General features: G+C 40.7%; 1 protein-coding gene across 4 annotated transcripts in view; it reads right to left on the bottom strand.

Moving 5' to 3' along the window:
• Nucleotides 1-17,906, bottom strand: part of LOC126457666 (forkhead box protein K2) — a 109,901-nt gene extending 91,995 nt beyond the window's left edge. For all 4 annotated transcript variants that reach the window (XR_007585499.1, XR_007585498.1, XR_007585500.1 and 1 more), the window contains exons 1-2: nucleotides 17,510-17,906; nucleotides 9,290-9,484 (exon numbers count right to left, since the gene is read on the bottom strand). Coding sequence is in view for 1 of the 4 variants with exons in the window: in XM_050094164.1 (XP_049950121.1) it covers nucleotides 9,290-9,484; nucleotides 17,510-17,868 (554 nt within the window). In the remaining 3 variants the exon portion in view is untranslated. The remainder of the gene's footprint in view (nucleotides 1-9,289; nucleotides 9,485-17,509) is intronic.
• Between the last annotated feature and the right edge of the window lie 1,911 nt (nucleotides 17,907-19,817).

The following is a 19,817-nucleotide window of genomic DNA, read 5'->3' as shown; positions in this document are numbered from 1 at the left end:
CCATAAAGGGACATGTACTGCCCTTGCCTGAAATCCATCTTACTGAGTCCCAAACTCATGCAGTGGAAATGGACCGATTAATGGAAGTCATGAATTCCCTCTTTCATTCTTTTATCACTCGCTCATGTGTACTCTCGCAGATCTGAAGGCATGAAGGTTTTCTGTAGTTGGACGGTGTTTAAAGTTTCGCAGAGCTGTTCATCTAGTTCCGATTGCCAATTGACAGTCATTATTCCACCAAGGCACAGGCTGTCGTCTGAGGTAGTTACTAGACCATGGGATGGACTCTGTGGCAACCCTTTGGATTTCGCAAGTTACATGGGCACAATCATTTTTTTTTTTTCAAAAATAGCCTGTCAACTATACTGCAACCAATTTGCCCTTTGTATCATCCATCTGCGTTGTCTCCTGTCAGTCACCATCCTAGTCGGCAGACGGATCCACACTGGGAAGTGGTCCCTAGAATGTAAATCTGTAGTCACTTCCCATTGAACTGAGTCTGCATTAGCTGGGGAACAAAAACGAAGGTCAATGGCTGAAAAAGACCCTGTAGCTGTGGAAAAGTGTGCCATCTGACCCGCATTCGGAAGGCAGATATTCTCAGAATGGACGAGTCACTCGATCATCCCCCCACAGCACATTGCGTGCACTGATGTACCCACTAGGCGGAATGGGCGTGGGAGTGGCCGGAAGAGTTCTGTCAATGCATCTGCATTGAAAGCATCATTAGGTGGAGGATATAAAGAACACACTGTGATATTAAAGGGTGCTAGGACTTTCACAGCAATTGCTTGTATGGTCATGGTAAGAGGGACAGGAGATGAGTGGCCTCTGTCATCAATGGAAACAGCCACTCCACCTTTAGCCCTGTCTTCAGTAATATCATCCTTTCTGTATGGGTGGTGACTTTAAGATGCGTTTCTTGTAAACAGATGCAGAACTGTTTCTCCTGGACCAGGAGCGGTAATTCTCCTAAATGTGTGCGATATCCACTTAAATTCCACTGCAACACAGGAGTCCCTGTGGAAGCCATCGTTTAGCAAAGATTTTGCTGACAGCTTCTGAATGACTACTGTTTCAAGCAGAGCAAGCATCCCCCCCCCCCTCCCCCCCCCCCCCCCCCCCCAGCAGGTACACCGACAAGTGCATGTGCTCGTATTTGAGTCTGTGGTCTGAGTTTGTGTGGAGGCATCACACTTGGCAATTGGCATCTTAACGCAAATGCACAACAAGTAGCAAAAACCAGAGGTTGCACAGCTTTGAAAGCTTTTTTAGCTTCCCCATAGGGTATACGTCCCTAGACTTTCAACTCCCGAATTTTTCTTTCCTCGATGTAAACCCCACACTTGCTGCTCCACACTATGTGATCCTCGGAGCAGTTTACACATTTCAGAGGAAGTGTACAAGAATTGCCCAATCGTGAGCTGGTCTCCACAATTGCCCCATGCTGCCCTCCCATTACATCCCATAGTGGTATGACCAAATCTTTGACATTTGAAGCATCACACTGGGTTAGGAATAAACAGGAGAAACTTAAGACGGATATAGCCTGCAAGGATATGTTAATGTAATTCTGGAGTACTAAATGTTAGAATAATGTTGCCAATTTGCCATTGACTCTCCTCATGTAGTTCTGCACTTCCGTGACGCCCATATTTTTCCATTCTTCACGTGACTTTACGGGTCCACCTTCATTATATCGGAGGAGGTAACCACACAATTACTAAAGTTAAGGGTGTTATGCAACTCAGCCTTGACTGGGTATTCATCTAAGGCCTTACAGGCCAGAAGCTTAGATATTGAATTAGCAGTTTCAACTAGAAGTGTTATATTACGAAGCAGCATGAAAGCACTACGTCTTCAGGCCACAAGTGGCCCACTGGGACCATCCGACCGCCATGTCATCCTCATTTGAGGATGCGGATAGGAGGGGCATGTGGTCAGCACACCCCTCTCCTGGTCATTATGATGGTTTTCTGCGACCGGGGCCACTACTATTCGGTCAAGTAGTTCCTCAATTGGCATCACGAGGCAGAGTGCACCCCGAAAAATGGCAACAGCGCATGGTGGCTCGGAAGGTCACCCATACAAGTGTCGGCCACGCCCAATAGCACTTAACTTCAGTGTTCTGACGGGAACCAGTGTATCCACTGCGGCAAGGCCGTTGCCTGCATTACAAAGTCATTTGACACTTTTTAGAGATCCAGCAATACCCTCCAATGTCCAGTGAATATAAATAGGAAGACCTTCTCAAAGGCTCCCCCTGTTTGCTTGATTACAATGAAAGTGTTATGGCACACTAATGCCCTGTTACTATGATTCTGAGACTTCTTTTCAGTAGGACTGATCAACCGAGTCCTCTTTGATGAGACACCCATCCCTTCAGGAGTAGTAGTTTGATGAGACCATTCCATAGGGATCCCACGAGACCCTAGGGAAACAACCATCAAACGAGGCAGAGCCCTGCATGCCTGAGCAAGCCTTATACAACTGTAGGGTGGCAGGTGCCCCAGAGTTTGCCCACTAAAGACTGTTTTACCACAAGAGCCATTCACGTTATCAGCACTTAGCACACCTTGAGGTTAAGGTTGTTTTTAAGAGGTGTGTATCTTCCTCGTGGCCCAGGTGGTGAAGCCAAGGCCCCATTCCCCAAAACACACAACATTCCACCGCTGCACCACACAGTGGTTGCTGAAGCATGTCCAAAGCTTACGGCGACAGAAAGCTGGTGGCGCTTACCAGTCCCTAGCTCAGGAACCCTGGGATTGCCAAGATCATACTCAGCAAATGAATGAGCCCCTGAGAGGTATAAGGAGATGTCACCAATAGTGATGAGTGCAGACAGTTGGTTGGTTGAATGGGGAGGGGGGAGGGAGATGGTCTGTAAGAGCCTGAACAACAAGGTCATCAGTCTCTCAATCAAAGAGTGGATCATCCAGAAGTAGAGACATCCACCAAAAATGTTTTCTGATCTAGTATGAAGATTCATAACAGTTAACGTAAGAAGGCTAGAAATGTAATGGACATCTTTTACAGTGAATAATAAAAGTAAGATGAAGGGAACAGAGAAGTCAGCAAATGGGCTCCGCACGCGATGTGAAACGCCCCACCCATAGCTGTCCCACACCCACTATATAACGTTGTGTGCCACCTAGAACAGGAAACATGGCGCAGCAGAAACAAGGCAAACAGAATCTAAAAGCAATTAAAACAGTGTATAAGAAGGATGAAAGAGTGGTCTGGTCAAGAAGGTAGGATCGGGGAACCCCAAGACCTAGCATACAGCGAGAGAAGCCCCTTCGCTGACCATCCTGCCCCTGCTCCATAGGTAGATTAGAACTTTACAACTGAGAATAAAAACCCCTTTCACTGAAGAAACTGAGAACAAAGTCAACTATCCAATGAACTAAAATGACAGAGAATGAATCCAGAACTCCATACTTAGCATGGAGGACCAAAAGGAGGGGCATTCCACCACGATATGAGCTACTGTCTGTTGGGCTCAATAACCATAATGTGGAGGCGGCTTGTAACACAAAATAAAACTATGGGTCCTACAGCTACACAAATAATCAGCAAGCCACTGTATGATGTATAGTGGAGGGTACCCTGTACCACTACTCGCCATTTTCTTTCCTGTTCCAGTCGCAAATAGAGGGAGAGAAAAACGATTATTCATATGTCTCCATACAAGCCCAAATTTCTCATATCTTATCTTCTTGGTCCTTATATGAAATGTACGTTGGAGACAGCACAATTGCTCTGCAGTCGGCTTCAAATGCCGGTTCTCTAAATTTTCTAAATAGTGTTCCTCAAAAAGAATGTCTTCTTCCTCACATAGATTCCCATTTGAGTTCACGAAGCATCTCTGTAACACTTGTATGTTGTTCAGACCTACCAGTAACAAATCTAGCAGCCCATCTATGAATTGCTTTGATGTCTTCCTGTAATTCGGCCTGGTGTGGATCCCAAACACTCTAGCAGCACTCAAGAATTGGTCATACTAGTGTCCTATATGTGGTCTCCTTTACAGGTGAACCACATGTCCCCAAAATTTTCTCAATAAACCTAACTTGACCATTCACCTTCCCTACTACAACCTGATATGACCAATGCAGAGATGACATAGGACTGTGGATTCCTTCCCGGAGAAGCAGAAGGAAGAGTGCCATGTTCCAATAGTTTGCTTGATTGTGCGGAGTTTATTAGATGGGGCGATTCTGCACCTGGGACTGACAAAGCGACCGGGAAGAGAGTAAGAGCTCCTGTAGACAAACAGTCAGCTAGTTCATTCCCCAGGATACCCATGACTTGCAACCCAGAGAGAGATAACTGAGCAGGCAGCATTACAATGATCAATGAGAAGGTCTTGAATGGCAGAAACCAAAGAGTGGCAAAGCAGCATCAGTTAATAACCTGGAGACTGCTCACTGAGTCTGCACATAATAAAACACAGTCAAGGGAGTCCCTTCTGATAAAATGGAGGACTCTGTTACTGGCTGTCAGCACTGCTGTAAACACACTACACGTTCCCAGCAGTGAGTGGTGTTCCATACCAGTAGGAGATACAAAAGCATATCCTATCTGATACACAGTTTTTGAGTGATCGGTGTAAAAGATGGAGGCACACTGGAACTCTTTAAGAACTGCACATAACAGACGCCAAAAGGACATGGGGTGACCGAGATTTTAGGTCCTTGCAAGATATCAGCCCTATTCTGTGGCCTGGGCAACATTCAAGGGGGAGTGCGTGATTTCCGCACGGGGAGCACAGTCCAGAGAGGGGAAACAGATATCTTGGCATTCCCGCCCAAGGGCTGATGTCAGGAGGACACCACCACTCACATGCAAAGACGATAGGACATGTGGGAATATCCAGGAACTGTTGAATGGTGACTGCATAGCAGACCACGAGCTGGTACTGTCGAATATGACCACCAAAGATCCCCACTTTGGCAAGGAGACTGTCAATGGGACTAACCTGAAAGGTACCAGTGGCCAGATGCATGCCATGATGGTGGACTGGGTCTAACAGTGTCAAAGCTGAAGGAGCCACCAAACCGTAAACCTGACCACCATAATCCAGTCAGGATGAAACCGGGGCCATGTACACAGGTAAGAGCAGCACGTGATGCACCCCAAAATGTGTGGGTGAGAAAGCAGACAGCATTACGCTTCTGCATGCATTTAGTCTTCAAATGGTGAATATGGGGCAGCTATGTCAGCTTTTTATTAAAAAAGAGGCCCAAGAAACAGGACTGTGCTACAATGGCCACATGCTGGATACCAAAGTAGGGTTCTGGGTTGGCAAGGAAGGTAGTGCAATGGCAGCAACGCATGACCCTCGTTTTTGGAGGAAAGAATTGGACAGCACGGGAAAGAGCCTTTGCAGAGGTCCACCAGATGGCACCTTGCTGCTGATGTTCAGCAGAAGCTGCTGAGTAGGATCTGTACCAAGTGCAAAAATCATCAACATACAATGCAAGGGTGGCCCATCAGAGGTCACTAGCCCACTGATGGCAACGAGGAAGAGAATGACACTCAACACTGAGCCCTATGAAATGCCATTCTCTTAGACTTGTGTGGAGCTGAATGAAGTGCCGATTTGAACCTGGGACAACCACATGGATACAAACTGACAAATAAAAATCAGTAGGGTGCCCCAGCGTGGAGGATAAATGAAATGTGATGACTCCAAGCCATGTTGTGTTCCTTATGCAGGACAATAAAGACTAAACTTAGATGTTGGCATTTAGAAAGAGACTGTCGGAATGCTACTTCCAACCTAAGCAGAGTGTCAGTTGAGAATCGTCTCTTCCTAAAACCACACTGATAAGGGTACAAGCCAGGGTAATTGCCCGGTAACTGTTGAGAGACATTTGATTCTTGCTTGTCTTGAGGACTGAAACAACTACACTATCTTCCCATTGCGAGAGGAAGGCACTTTGAAGCCACATATGGTTGAACACTCTGAGGAGATGTTGCCTTTGGAAAACACTGAGATGTGGGATTATCTGATTGTGAATTTAATCAGGACCTGGGACTGAGTCATGTGATGAGGCAAGAGCCTGAAGTAATTCCCAGTCAGTGAAGGGTTCACTGTAGGAGTCAGCTTGGTGGGGAGCGAAACATAAGGGGACGTTTTCAACTTGCCACTTCTGCAGTAGAAAGTAGCTGGACAGGTAGAAGATGCCAATGCTGTTGCAAAGTGGGTTGCAAGGCGTTCTACAAGAACCAAGGAATTGGTACAAAAACCATGCTGTACAACAAGACCTCGAACAGCTACTGATCACTGACCACCCACAAGACCATGGAGTTTGACCCACACCTGAGATGAAGAGGCATACCCACAGAGGAGACATAGCAACCCCAGCACCCCATCTTACTGTTATTGATTAGATAGTGAGCCATAGCACAAAGTCGCTTAAAAGCGATAAAGTTACTCTGTGAAGGATGTCATTTGAATCGTTGCAGGGCTTGTCGGCTATCTTGAATAACTATTGCAATATCTTTGGTCCACCACAGCACTGGGAGGTGAGGGCAGACCTGTACAAAGGGGAAGAGCAGTTCCAGCAGCGTGGATCACCACCTTGCACAATCTCAGTATGTCAAGGAAATCAAAGGATCACTGGAAAGTGATCATAGTCATAAAGGTCATTGCACAGTGTCCAATGTAGAGAAGCCATAAGATTGGGGGTTGAGACTGTTTGACTGATAGCTGAATAGTCGCCACAGGCGGTATTGAAGTGGGACGGAGAACCGTCACTCAGTATGCACAGATCATGGTCTGTGAGAAGCTGGTCAATTAGAAGACCCCTACCAGACAAAGTGTTAGTCCCCCACAGGGGGCAGTGTGTGTATAAGCCCACAATAAGGAGAAAAGGAGGGCATACTGTCGATTAATATGGTCAATTCAACAAAAAAAGTGGCCTGGCTGAAGGTAGGTAAACATTGTAAACGATAATTGCTGAGATTGTTTGCACCCACACCACAACATTATGACAGAACACATGATAACCATGGAGTGTTGGAGAATGGTCATCAGTGAAGTGTGTTTCTCGGAGACCAATGAAAACTGCAGAGGAAGGGAAATAATGTGTTGTAGTTCCGGCAGATGACAGTAGTACTCACTGCAATTCTACTGGATGGTCATGTGATTGGTGGCCAGGTTAGGTGTGAAGGGGTCATGCCACAGGACCACTGCCTGTCACCCCTGGGGATAGCACCACTTCCATGAACATTGGCTCAAGAGTCTGACTGCGTGGGGGGGGATTTGGTGCATCCAGTGGCACAGCAGGAGCCTTGTCCCAATTCTTATTCTTCCTCCTCTTTTTCTTCTTAACATTTGGTAGACAAGGTTCATTCAAGGGGCTACCTGCATTGAGCACAGTGAGAATGAAGAGAGGACAGCCCTGGGACCTTCAAGCCATGGCTCCTTCAGACAGTGTCTGGCATCAGACCTCTGTTCAGGGGGTTGCCAGGGACAAGGATCCTGAGAGGAAGTCCTGTCACCATAAGGTGCTGAAGAAGGAGAATGCTTCTCCGGCTGGGAGCAGGAAACGCCCCAAAGAAGGTACCATGAGAACCACATGAGACAAGAGTTATGGAGATCTGGTTTGAGGAAGGTATAGTGTGTGTGGGGGAGGTCTGTGCCTCAGAATACTCAGAATATGGCATGCAGTCAATAGATTTGTATTCCTGGACTGGATCTCCTGTTCTTTCTTGACACTGACTAATGTGGAGGGTGATGTTCCATACAGTTGACACACAAAGATGGATGTTCACAATGACAACTTTCATAGACTGATTGTTCACAGATGCCATATTTTGGGTCTGCCGTGCATTGAGATGACATACGCCCAAAGCATAAACATCAAAGCTCCTCACAGGTAATGGCACATACAGTGTCTTATCACACCTGTTCACCGTGACCTTAACTTTCTCTGGGAGGCATTAACTTCAAAGGCTAACTGGGTGGGCATGCCCAGAGTAGGTGCAGGAAGTGGTTTGTATTTTTTATATGGGAGGCTAGGCTGTAAGCAACTCCTCGAACCAATACACAGAGATTAGAGGAGAAAACCACAGCTGCTTGCAAGAATAAGGGCACAGAAAATACAAAAAGTATTGCACATTAAATTTTTATCCAAGAATTCTAATATTTTCTTCCTCTTTGATGTAAATATCTACAAAAAAGATTGTTTTTTACCCAACAGCTTTTTATACCAAATAAAAGTTTGGGGGGGGGGGGGTAGGAGAGGAGGAAGGGAGTTATGGTTTAACATCCAATGTTCTGTACAAAACGAACCATCCCAGAATTCACTTGAATCCATTGACAGAAACTACATAACATCTAAATCTGGACAGCCAGATGAAGATATGACCCACATACTTCCTGATTAAGAGTCCAGTACCTTAATCACTTTGCCACCTGAACTCAGCAGCTAAGTAAAATTCCTATTGCTTTCTCCATGTAGACTGTAAGCAAAGAACTTGCACTGGTGAATGAGATCACTGATTTTTGAACATACAGTTTTTTCAAGTTAGTCAAGAGAGGTGAGGGACATAGGTTTGCCAATGTGGTATGATCAGCTACAGCTGAACCCTTTCCCTCTTTGAAGGCAAACCATTAACAGTAGATAACTCTTAGCAATTCTACAATTAAAGTACATTACAAGGAGCTGACAATAACGTGTTTTGCTGCCTATTTTAACGATCACTGATCTATCATTAAGAAAGGGGAGTGATGGTGTATGGGGGTATAGGAGGAAAGTAGGTTGTGGATGCACAAACCTGGTACAAAACAAAATATTTTATATTATTTGACACCAGTTTGTAACAACAGACACAATTTTGGGTCTAAGCAAGCACTTTACACTGCTGCAAAATACTGAAAAATTATAAGGAACATTGAAGATTTCCTTGAATCTGCTACAGGCAGAGCAACATCTTCATCCATCACAAACGAATCACGTCTGTTCTGAGAAATTATTTTTGAGGCTCTATAACTGAGAATGTAAATCACACTAGAAAGAAATAATTATAAGTGAAACAGGAGATGGTATCAACAGGAATGTATCTTAAAGCCATACAAAGACAACAGACACCAGCAAATACTTAAATATCACAATATTAACAACAAAATCAGTTTGTATGAAATGAATTGTCACTGTTTATGCAAGTCTGTACAACTTAATTTAACATTTGGTTTGTTAAAACATTAAAGGTAAAAATTAGTGACAAAAAGGGAAAACCAAGCTGCAACTAGTCTTACTAATGTTCTCATTCTCACCTAATAGTGCCTGTTGGAGAAGGGAATGGGCTGCTGAAACTTGCATCCGGATCTGGTATATTTATTCTAAGTGGTGGTAGGGGAGCACGTGGTTTTGTTGGAGACAGTTGCCGTACAGCTACTGGAGGATCTGCTTCATCAACAAGCGACTGGAAAAACAACCTTATATTTGTGCTTGGAAACCGGAAAGTACACCTGTAAATAATATCACCCAGTTAGAAAACTAATAGCATGTCACTGTGGCACAAAAAATGTATTACTAGAAAAAAAGAAGACGAAATTTATGAATCCTTATTTGCTTTTAAAGGAATTTAAATCAAGAATTTTATTATCCATTTATCACTAAATAGGCTATGTCTACACACTAAAGAACAGTAAAAGCAATTAAATAAGTACAGCCAATATTCTGCATGTCATAGATATCTCTCATATTGTAAAATTGGTTGTCTGAAAGCCAAAAATGTTGTCCCACTTCTGATATCAGGCTTGTAAATTTCTTCCCTCATGACACATTCTGTAATGTTGTTCCTGATATAGAGAATAAAGAAATAACTACGATGATGCACAGCTGGTAGTAGCCCGACCTCAGTAGTACAAGGATGGCAGTGTTCCTCAGGACAACGAGGAACATACAGGGTGTCCACACAAAACCACCTCAATTTCCAAATGCAAACTATGAGACAGTCTGGAGCATCACATAAAGCAAACCAAAAAGTTTTGTGTAGATTATTTTCTAAACAATTCCTATTGTTCGGTGTCCCCCATTGATGTCCACAAAAACTCCCAAAGTCATTTGCAAAAGAGCCACAATTGAGACAGTTAAGGCTTGATATCACAAGTTCCTAGCCCCTGGGAGTTTGATAAACAGTCACTTTCTGGCTCAAAGTGCACATCTAATGAAACTGTACAGGAGCACAGAGAGACCTTCTAACGAAGCCCATCAAAGTCAGTTCAGTGAGCATCACAAAAGCCAAACATCCCTCACTCACCAATTCAAAATCACCACATAAACAACTTCGTTTGCATGTTTACAGAGTTAAATTAGTGCAAGCATTTAGGTAAAATGACTTGGAGCTTCATCACATATGTTGGAGCATATTGCACACAACCGCAGCTATTTCGGAAATGTCATTTTCTCTGACAAACCAATCTTCCACACATGTGGAAAGGTTAACTGGTACAGCATTCACACCTGGGATTCACAAAACCCTCAATTTTTGCCAACATGTTAGAGACAGCTAAAAGGTCAATGCGTGGTATGTGTTGTTGAAACATAGTTGGACTATTTTTCTTCACTGAGGAAACAGTAACAGGAACCGTATATATGGACAAGCTTGAGCAATTTTCTGCCCCTCAGTTTCTTCCCCTTCAACCAAATGTGATCTTCCAGTAAGATGATGCAGCACCACACCAGAGTTGATCTGTTTGAGATTTCCTGGACTGAACATGAATAGGACGTGATGGACCAACCATATGACTGCAACTATCTCTGGACATAGTACCTATGGATTTCTTCCTGTGTAATCATGTGAAGGATATTTTAGGGTCAACAGCCTCTGTCACCCCAGACATGTTTATGCACACATAGGTTGGGATAACAGCACCATTCAGACATTTGAAGGTTCATGAAAGAAGCCTATATAGAAGTGTTTTAATTTTTTGTACAAAACTCTGAGTTATTATATGATGCAACAAACTGTGAATATCAATGCCTCATAGTGTTGTGGTGGTTGTTGGTAGTTTTTATTACTACTACTACTATTATTATTATTATTATTATTATTGCATTTTCAAATTGAGGACGTTTCCTGTGGACAACCTACATTGCATAGAAAAACAATTTTTTCTTTTTAAAATGCTTATGATGTGAGGATACTGTCCCAACACCAATAAACCAAGGAAATACGTGACTGGAACAGCCTTAAATAGATTGCCCAGAAAAAATTATTACTAACCACACCTCTCAGTTTTTATACTAGATAAGCGATTACGCTTTCATAGGTAATAGACTACAACAACATCAGTCGTGTGAGATACAAATAACTATATAAAGGCAAAAATGCACTGACACTAACAAACAAATCAGAACATGCTTTTCTTGTACTTGTGCTTAACTTTCAACTGTACATACAAAAGAGCACACTTAAACATTCATTCAAAACTGCTGAGTATATTATTCACAACAGACAGTCCTGAAATAAAACCAAGTCCTGGCAATTATCATATGTACTTTCCACAACCTTGAGGCATCTTTTTAATATACTAATATTCCAACATCACTAACAACAGCACAAATTATAGATGAAAACTACAGCACTTGATAACCTCCATAAACCCATCTTTGTGTAACTAAGCAGAATTGCATCTTCAAACAAATGTAATGTAATCCAACATTTGAATGAATAATCAAAACTGATAAATTGCGCTTTCAAACCTATTTAACAAATTGTAGTTTTGGAAAATAAATATTTTTTATCAGAGATAACATAATTTATATAGTCACTGCCTATCACTCCAGATGATTCAGAGTTTATGAGGGATACCTCAACATCAAGTGTAATCCCTACTCTGGCTGACTTAACTGCTTTACTCACTGATGAGAATGTTGTTGCAGTTCAGAAATTAGACCCAGGAAACTGACATGGCTCATACCACCACAAAGATGGAACTTCTTAAAAGCAATTGATACAATTTACAAGATCATATTCAACTTAGCAAGCTTAGTTCTTTGTAAGTTCCGTATTCTTTCGTAGAGCAATGGATGACACACTGTAGCATGTAACAGAAAGAAACGCTCACAAAAAGCAGTTCTGTACAACTTGCTATGCAAAATAGTATTCCATTAATAAATCTTGGCTTTATTATCAATTAGATGCTTGGAATATACAAATATATGTACTGTTTAGCAGATTTGAAACAGGACAGCCAACAAAATTATCTGTGGGTTTGAACTGAAGATTTCTAGGATATACAAAAACAGAAAGCGCTACCACAAATTTAAATTTATGGAAAATGTTGATATAAATGTGTGCACAATGTTCTAATCATGGTATAAGTTGGGGTACCTATGCTCCCTTTCATATTTATGCCTATTGTTCCTGCACGAGGAAAATCACTAAAGCATAGTTCATTATAATCAACATCACACACCCGTAAGAACAATAGGTGTTTTTAATGTTCAACACCAGGGTGCTATGAATGTCACTCACAATAAAATTACAGTGTCAACAAGACAGAAGATCTGATTACACACAGCAGGGCAACAAGAGGAAGAAACTTACCACATGAACTGAATTGATTAAAAGGCACATAGTAACCTTCTTGTATTTTTTGTGGTTTATGCACAATAAATGTAAATAATATGCATCAAAATTTTCATCAGAAGTCTGCCTGTTATCTAATACACCTTTTTTCTAAATATATGTTGCAGTTTTAGATTTCATAACAAATAGTGCATTAAGTATGGCATGAATGCAAACACTGGGCTACACTATAGAGCAATCTGTTACCACAGCTATTTCACACTGTAATCTGTTGGTTTAGCTAACATGAAAGCCAAGTAGCCACTCTCCTATCTAATCTACATCTCAGGCTACACTATATATCAATCTGTTACCAAATCCAAGATTTTGAACAGAGATTAGGGCAGGGGGAACAGGAGGGGGAGGTCAAGGAGGGAGGGAGGGCACTTTCACACTGTCTCAATTGAATTTCTGCTACAGAATTCCAACTGTTTATAAGTCTGTTGTTATTATTTATTTATCAGCTTTCGTAGAAGCTACTTGGTCATGAAATAAATAAATACACAGTTTACAGAAAGCCGACTTAAAAATTTATAAGCAAATGAATTGCAGAATTAATCAAACACGAGACAGTGCATACATAAATAACACATTCCAGGAACTCCTGTACAGAATGAAAGTAGTGTGCTACAAGGCAGCTTTTCAACTTTGATATGAATCCTTAAGAGTTTATCACATTTCTTTTATAGTTGAGGAGGAAGCTCAATTGAAAAGGAAACCTGCTCTCTGACTGACCACCTTTGGACAATAAAATTCATCTTTTGCAAGCGTTGATGTCAGAAACTATATGCACAGTCTTTTGTTGCATGTAAATGTTAATATGTCCCTTGAAAGCAATGTTCTGATACTACAGGTAACTCATTACCAACATAATTAATATTACATTTCACATCTTTCACACCAACATTTGTATCACCTGCAAAGAGAAACATTTTTGAGACATCTGTAATGTTGACTGGCAGATCACTGATATACACCAAGAAAAGCTACAGGCCCAGAAGAGAACCCTGTGGCAACATCCACTTCACATTACCCTAGTCACATTCAGACCTCTTTCTTGTTTGTTGACACTGGAGGACAACCTTCTGCTTCCTACTTCCCCGATATGGAGTGGTGTTGTTGGGCTTTTTACACAATCTCATAAAGTCCCAACTTACTCAAAAGTATTGCATGGACCACACAATCAAAGAAAATACCTACTGCTCCCAATACTTTGCTTAGTCCTGATAGTGCCTCATATACAAAACAACAAATTGGACTTCCTGTGGATACTCCGTTACTGAAACCCAATTGCAAGCCTGACAGTAAATTGTGTGTACCGGGATGTACCAGTACTCTCATATAAACTGCTTTCTCAAACAATTTTGAAAATAGCTACTGATAGCAAGGAAATTGGTCACTAATTATCTACAATACCTCTTTCACCCTTTTTATAAAGTTGTTTTACTAATGAGAGTGTCAGTTCATCATGAAACTTACTCTCCCAAAAGACACATTACACAGTAAGTAATCAGTCCACTAATCTCTACAATACCTCTTTCACCCTTTTTATAAAGTTGTTTTACTAATGAGAGTGTCAGTTCATCATGAAACTGACTCTCCCAAAAGACACACTACACAGTAAGTAATCAGTGCACTAATCTCTGTGATCCTACTTGAAGTTTCATCATACCCACAGTAGTTACATACTTGGTGCTCCACAGCCTGTAAGTACTGTATTTGTTAAAAAGATCTTACTGTATGCCATGAGCTCCATTTAAAATATTTAGTTGCCAGATCAGTAGTCTGGCATGTAGTCTTCAATTAAATATTTTAATGGGTTAAAGTGTGGTATTAGACCAGCCCCTGAAATCTTTGTTGTGATGACAGACTGATCTGTAGCACAACCCAAGGTCTAGATTAGGTTGGAAGGTAACACATTTGGTTGAGAGTTGGTGAAGCCAATGAATGGGAAAGCACTCTGTTTGTGGTAACAAATCACCCACTGGCAAAATCTAGTGTTCATGTTTGCACAATATTGGAAAATGCAGAGGGGGAGGGGGTGTTCAATATGAAATGCAAGTGGATTTACAATGAGATGTCTTTTAACAGATGTAATAATTGATTTGGCAAAAGTTATGTACTGAACCCTCCCACCTCCTTGTGTTTTTCAACACATTGGGGATGTAAACAATATGCTTTTCTACTGGTCAAGTTCTTACCAAAACCAGATTTTCTGCTTTGAGATTCACTGGCTTTGCCAGCTCACAAACAAATTGTCACCTTCCAACCTAACCTAGTCCTCGTGCTGAGTTACATATCAGTCTATAACCACAACCAAGATTTCAGGAAGGTGTGGGGGTAGTACAATACAAAACTTTAGCCATCGGTTGTGATACGTGATGTAGTTGTCTCAGAACCCCAACTTTTGAGAGTTCTGCATACTTACCTATACCAATTAAATTTCAATTGAACTTTCTGACTACTGAACAGAGAAGATTATTACATATTTTTCACAGCATTGGTGAATCATCAACAGCCTCTCTTTCACACAAAAAAGGTGTAATATGTTTAGCATGCACATGGTGCTCCAATGTCTTTTTCACAATTGATGTCTAGTTCTAATTTTGCTCAAGAGAGCTTTTTATTCTCTTGGTATAATGCACGGTTTTAACATGTCCGATGACATTCTTCAGCACTTTGCAGTATACCTTGCAGTGAATTTCTGTAATCGGGCTGTGGCTATCCTCCGTACTATAATATAGCTCCTGTTTCCTCTTATGCGGCATTCTAATCCTCTTAGTTATCTAAACAGATTGCTTACTAGTACTGCATATCTGCCTGCAATTTTTTAATAGGAACTGCCTTCTCAAGCAACATAGGTCCGACAAATTTGGACTTCAAAATTTGTTTTATAATTACAACAGCATCGCAAGAGGACTCATACCGGTACATCTTTTTCTTGCTACCGTGGAATGACTTTGCCTTCATTCCTCTCAGCACTGTCTGTGCTTCTTATTCCATCAGGCCATTACTAATTCTTTTCACAGTGTGCCTTTAAACTACAGAACAACCAATGACGATACTGTCTATGATCACACAGTGGTTTCCCTGAACTCTAGTTGGAATATAATGTCTGCACCAGGTTGTAAGGTTATCTGGAGAATCAATGTTTATATTGAAATCCCCACAAAATTAATTTTATGCCTTGTTTTAAAAAGTGAGCCAAGCACTGTGCCAAGCCTGGAGAGAGAAGTCTTGTAGTCTAAACTGGGAGACCTGTAGAGGCCTATAATTAAAAGTTTTTTCACTGAAAATTCAATCTATCTTGCTTAACCTCCAAACATTTGGCCTTTACAATGTTTCAATATAAATAATTCTTTTGAATAAAACCTTACATTTGGCATGACTGGCCACTCCTCCCCTCTGCAACAAAATCCTGATATAGAAATTAGACAAGATGTATCCCTCCATAGAGCGAATTAGTATTTCTTCACGATATAGATGATGCTCTGATATACAAATCAGCAGTTCATCTACTTTATTATTATTATTTCATCAATGTTTAATAAAATACTTCCTAAAACTGTTACAACACAGATGTTTTGAGTAAGGAACAATAAAGCAGAAAGTTTTCTTCATGTTGTCAATAACTAGTTCAGTCTTATGTGACAACATAGGAGATGTCAAATCTCATACTTCAACATAGCTTAGATCCACCACAGAAACAAATCCCGAGCAACAAATGTTCCATATAAATCACACGTTAAAAACTCAACAGTTACACAATGGTCCTGGTTGTTTACAACTATTGTTACAAAGGTCTCAAAAACTTTATATGCGTATACTTCATAAATTGACTTCTTGGGGGCCTCTGTAATTTCAAACTGGTGACAGTGGTCATAAAATCTTAACTGGAACTAATAATGATCCCAGTGATAGCATAACAACAGACCACATTTATATACTGCTGGAATTACCCTGACTTGTTAGATTTCTGACTTTGCAATAAAGTATTTCCTTAATTTTATTTACCAAGGCATTTGTATTGATCTGTATCGTAGTACATCACAAAAGAATATGTGTATGGTGACCTTTTCCGGATATTCCAATGTGGGGAAAAACTTAAGGACTTACTACATTTTGAAATAGAGGCCTAACAATGTATAAGTTATACCTGTTTACTTTAAACTAAATAAAGTGATAGAAACAATGAAAGTTAAGTCTACCAATTGGAAAGACTACTATGCAAAGCAAGGAGGGGAAAGGGTGATTTAACAGGTTTCAAATAAAACTGATCCGTTTGAACCGTAAATATTATTAACAACAGAAGAAAAATAAATGTATAACTATTTTATTGGCTTTGGCTTATATCTCAGAAGAAAAAGCTTAGCTGCAATCTGTGTTTATTTTCATAGCAGATTTTTTGAAAGGCCAATAACATTTGGCGAAAAATTGTTATTATCTCTCTTTTGAAGAGCGTCAGTAATTTCGCAGAACTTATGCACAGTTAAACTTAGATATTTCACGTGGATTCTTTCATTCATTTCAACCGTTTATCAATTTTCTAAATCCATCAGCAATTTTCTTAAATCCAGTTGAAAATATATTCCATGTGTGTATTCGGTGGCGATATAAACGCAATACAGATAAAAATAGGAATAGCCAATAGTTGATGTTTAACCGGCAATGAAAATCAATTCCTACGCACGATGTCAACAATTCGCTTCAGTGATATAAATAGCTACCAAAAGATGTCAGGAGCTGTAATAAACAAACAAATCAAATTACAGCAAAACTTCAGCAAAACATGTTATACACGACCGGTTACAGAAATTGAAGACAGTCAATGTCCTTCGAAACATTACACAAATATTTTCATCAGACACGACACGACCCCCCACTTTAACCCATGTTGTTTACACATGCCTTTACTTACGCTTTAGGTAACTGCAACGAAGGCGCTCCTTTCCTTTGGAAAACGCCATCCACAAAAACGCCGTTCTTCCCACTGCAGGACATATAAAAATGCGGATGTTCGAAGAAAATCTCTATATGTTTTCTAGAAATAAAACTTGAATGTCCCATGTTTACATCGACCTCGCCTCGCGAACTGTTCCGACCAATAGTAATCCTCTTCTGTCGCACCATATATTCGAATTCCCTCCCTTCTAATCGAGCAATTGCTGTTCCTTTGCTTTCTGAACTCCATTGCAGCTTCGAAGGGCTAGCTGGTGCCGATTTTAGGGCTAAAAGAGCCCAAGCATCGCTCTCCTGTGTCCGTGAATGTGCAGACATCACTCGGTGAATATGGCTTCCTGGCAGCCGATCTAAGTATCTCTGCGATCTGGATCGTGTGCCTGTTGTTTACCCACAATCCAGACGTGGGTGGCAGAGACCACGTGATGGCCTGGACAGAAGATTTGAACAACTAAATGTAAAGTCTATGGACAAGGAGGAATACAGAATGTGCAGCCAGAGAGGAGAAAAAAGAAAACCTTAGGAATAAGATTCATTATTATGAGCTGGAAGGGAAAAATATGGAAAATGGGCATTGAAGTTTATAATATAACGAACGTATACTGTTTTGAAGCTTTCACGAAATGTGTTGTACCTGACCTTGTGTTTTGTTTACGTTTGTTAGTTTCTATGAGCCATGAGCACTATAGTGTTTGTTTATTTTTCACTTGATGTACTGCCGATGGAAATAATGAAATAACTGCCGTTCTAGTGAAAGCGTGTATCGTGGATGTGCGTTGTTGGGATTAATTGATTTCTACGGGCTATGCTCTAAGTAAACAAGTGTACTGTATTCGAATATTGACTCAGTTTACATTATTGTTTTTTGGAGGTCGTTCATTTGTTTGTATTGTGGGATTTGAAGTGACTTCTGATTGTCAGTATTATCGAAATCTATGGAAAAAGAAACTTCGCTTCATGACACCTTCTTCAAGAAACACGTATTACAAGGGAGACCTTCCAAGCTCCATGAGTTTGTTTATTAGAGCTTGCAACGCAAGAAAGACATATTGCCCAACGCGTGGTGTGTCTGTGATATATTAAAGACACTAATTTTCATGTTGTGTATATAGCGTTTTAGAGCAACAAATGTAATAGGGTGAAGTGGGGTAAGTGTAACCATGGGGTTAGTGTAACCACGGCTTATGGTGCCTTAAATAAGCTGTATTTTTATCTCTGACCTATCACACATGTTAATTTACTCCTTTCTTTGCTATATTTAACCATAAGTTGTCAAATCTGGCATAAATTGGTAATTAATTTTTGGACTTGAATTGACGTCTACATTTTCACTCTGCGAGAGAGTGACTTTTTGGTTACAAACTAACTTTTGCATGATAATTTCAAATATGAGTTTCGTTTTACTCTACTGATAAAGCTCTTGATATGCCAGACATGGTTACACTTACCCCAACTTTTTCCCATGTGGGGCAAGTGTAACCAATCGGCTGGGGCAAGTGTAACCAGGGGGGGTTACACGTGCCCCAAACAAACTTACCAGAACATATCTATTTATTTAAGCCGTAACCTTGTTTTTGCCATCACACTAGATCAACTAAACTGGCCTTCCTGTACATATGGATACCAGAATACCTGATGTGCTGGATTTGTAGATCTACTGAGTTTGTGAGAGATATATTTTATTTTTTATTTAAGTCTATTATATTTTTAAACCACGTTTCCTTTTATAAAATATGACACAGAACTGTAAAGAATGCCACCATTTCAATTACAGTATAGTATGTGAAGCATTGTTTGACTGACAACAGTGTTGAGCATGATAATTCATCCTGCAGCCAAAGGATGTAGCAGTGTTTAAGAGTGTGAAATCTACTTGGGACCAAAAGTTAACTTGTCACCAGAGACATCATCAAGGGGTAAAAATTAGCAAACATGACTTTTCCAATCTCCTCACTGCTGTGTGGAATGAAACACCACCTGAATTGTTGAAAAGTGGTTTTTAAAAAGCAGGAATATTCCCTTACAGTAGAGAAGTAATTGATCAAACTAAATATGATCCTGAGGCATATAAAAGATATGTAGCTCATACCAAATCTTTGGCAGAAATAAATCCATTGCCAGCTCACGATAATGCAGCCATAGAATGTGTGGAAACTACATCTCTTAACAGAAAGTACTCAGATTTTTGGGAAGCTTTCAGCTGAACAACCTCCAGAATTTTATAGGCCTATGTCTACTGAGCCCTGCAGTTCTCCCAGTATCAGAGT

Source organism: Schistocerca serialis, chromosome 2 (assembly GCF_023864345.2).
Source record: "Schistocerca serialis cubense isolate TAMUIC-IGC-003099 chromosome 2, iqSchSeri2.2, whole genome shotgun sequence".
Lineage (NCBI taxonomy): Eukaryota > Metazoa > Arthropoda > Insecta > Orthoptera > Acrididae > Schistocerca > Schistocerca serialis.
Note: the sequence above shows the minus strand (reverse complement) of the source record. Positions and strands in the feature narration are given on the sequence as shown.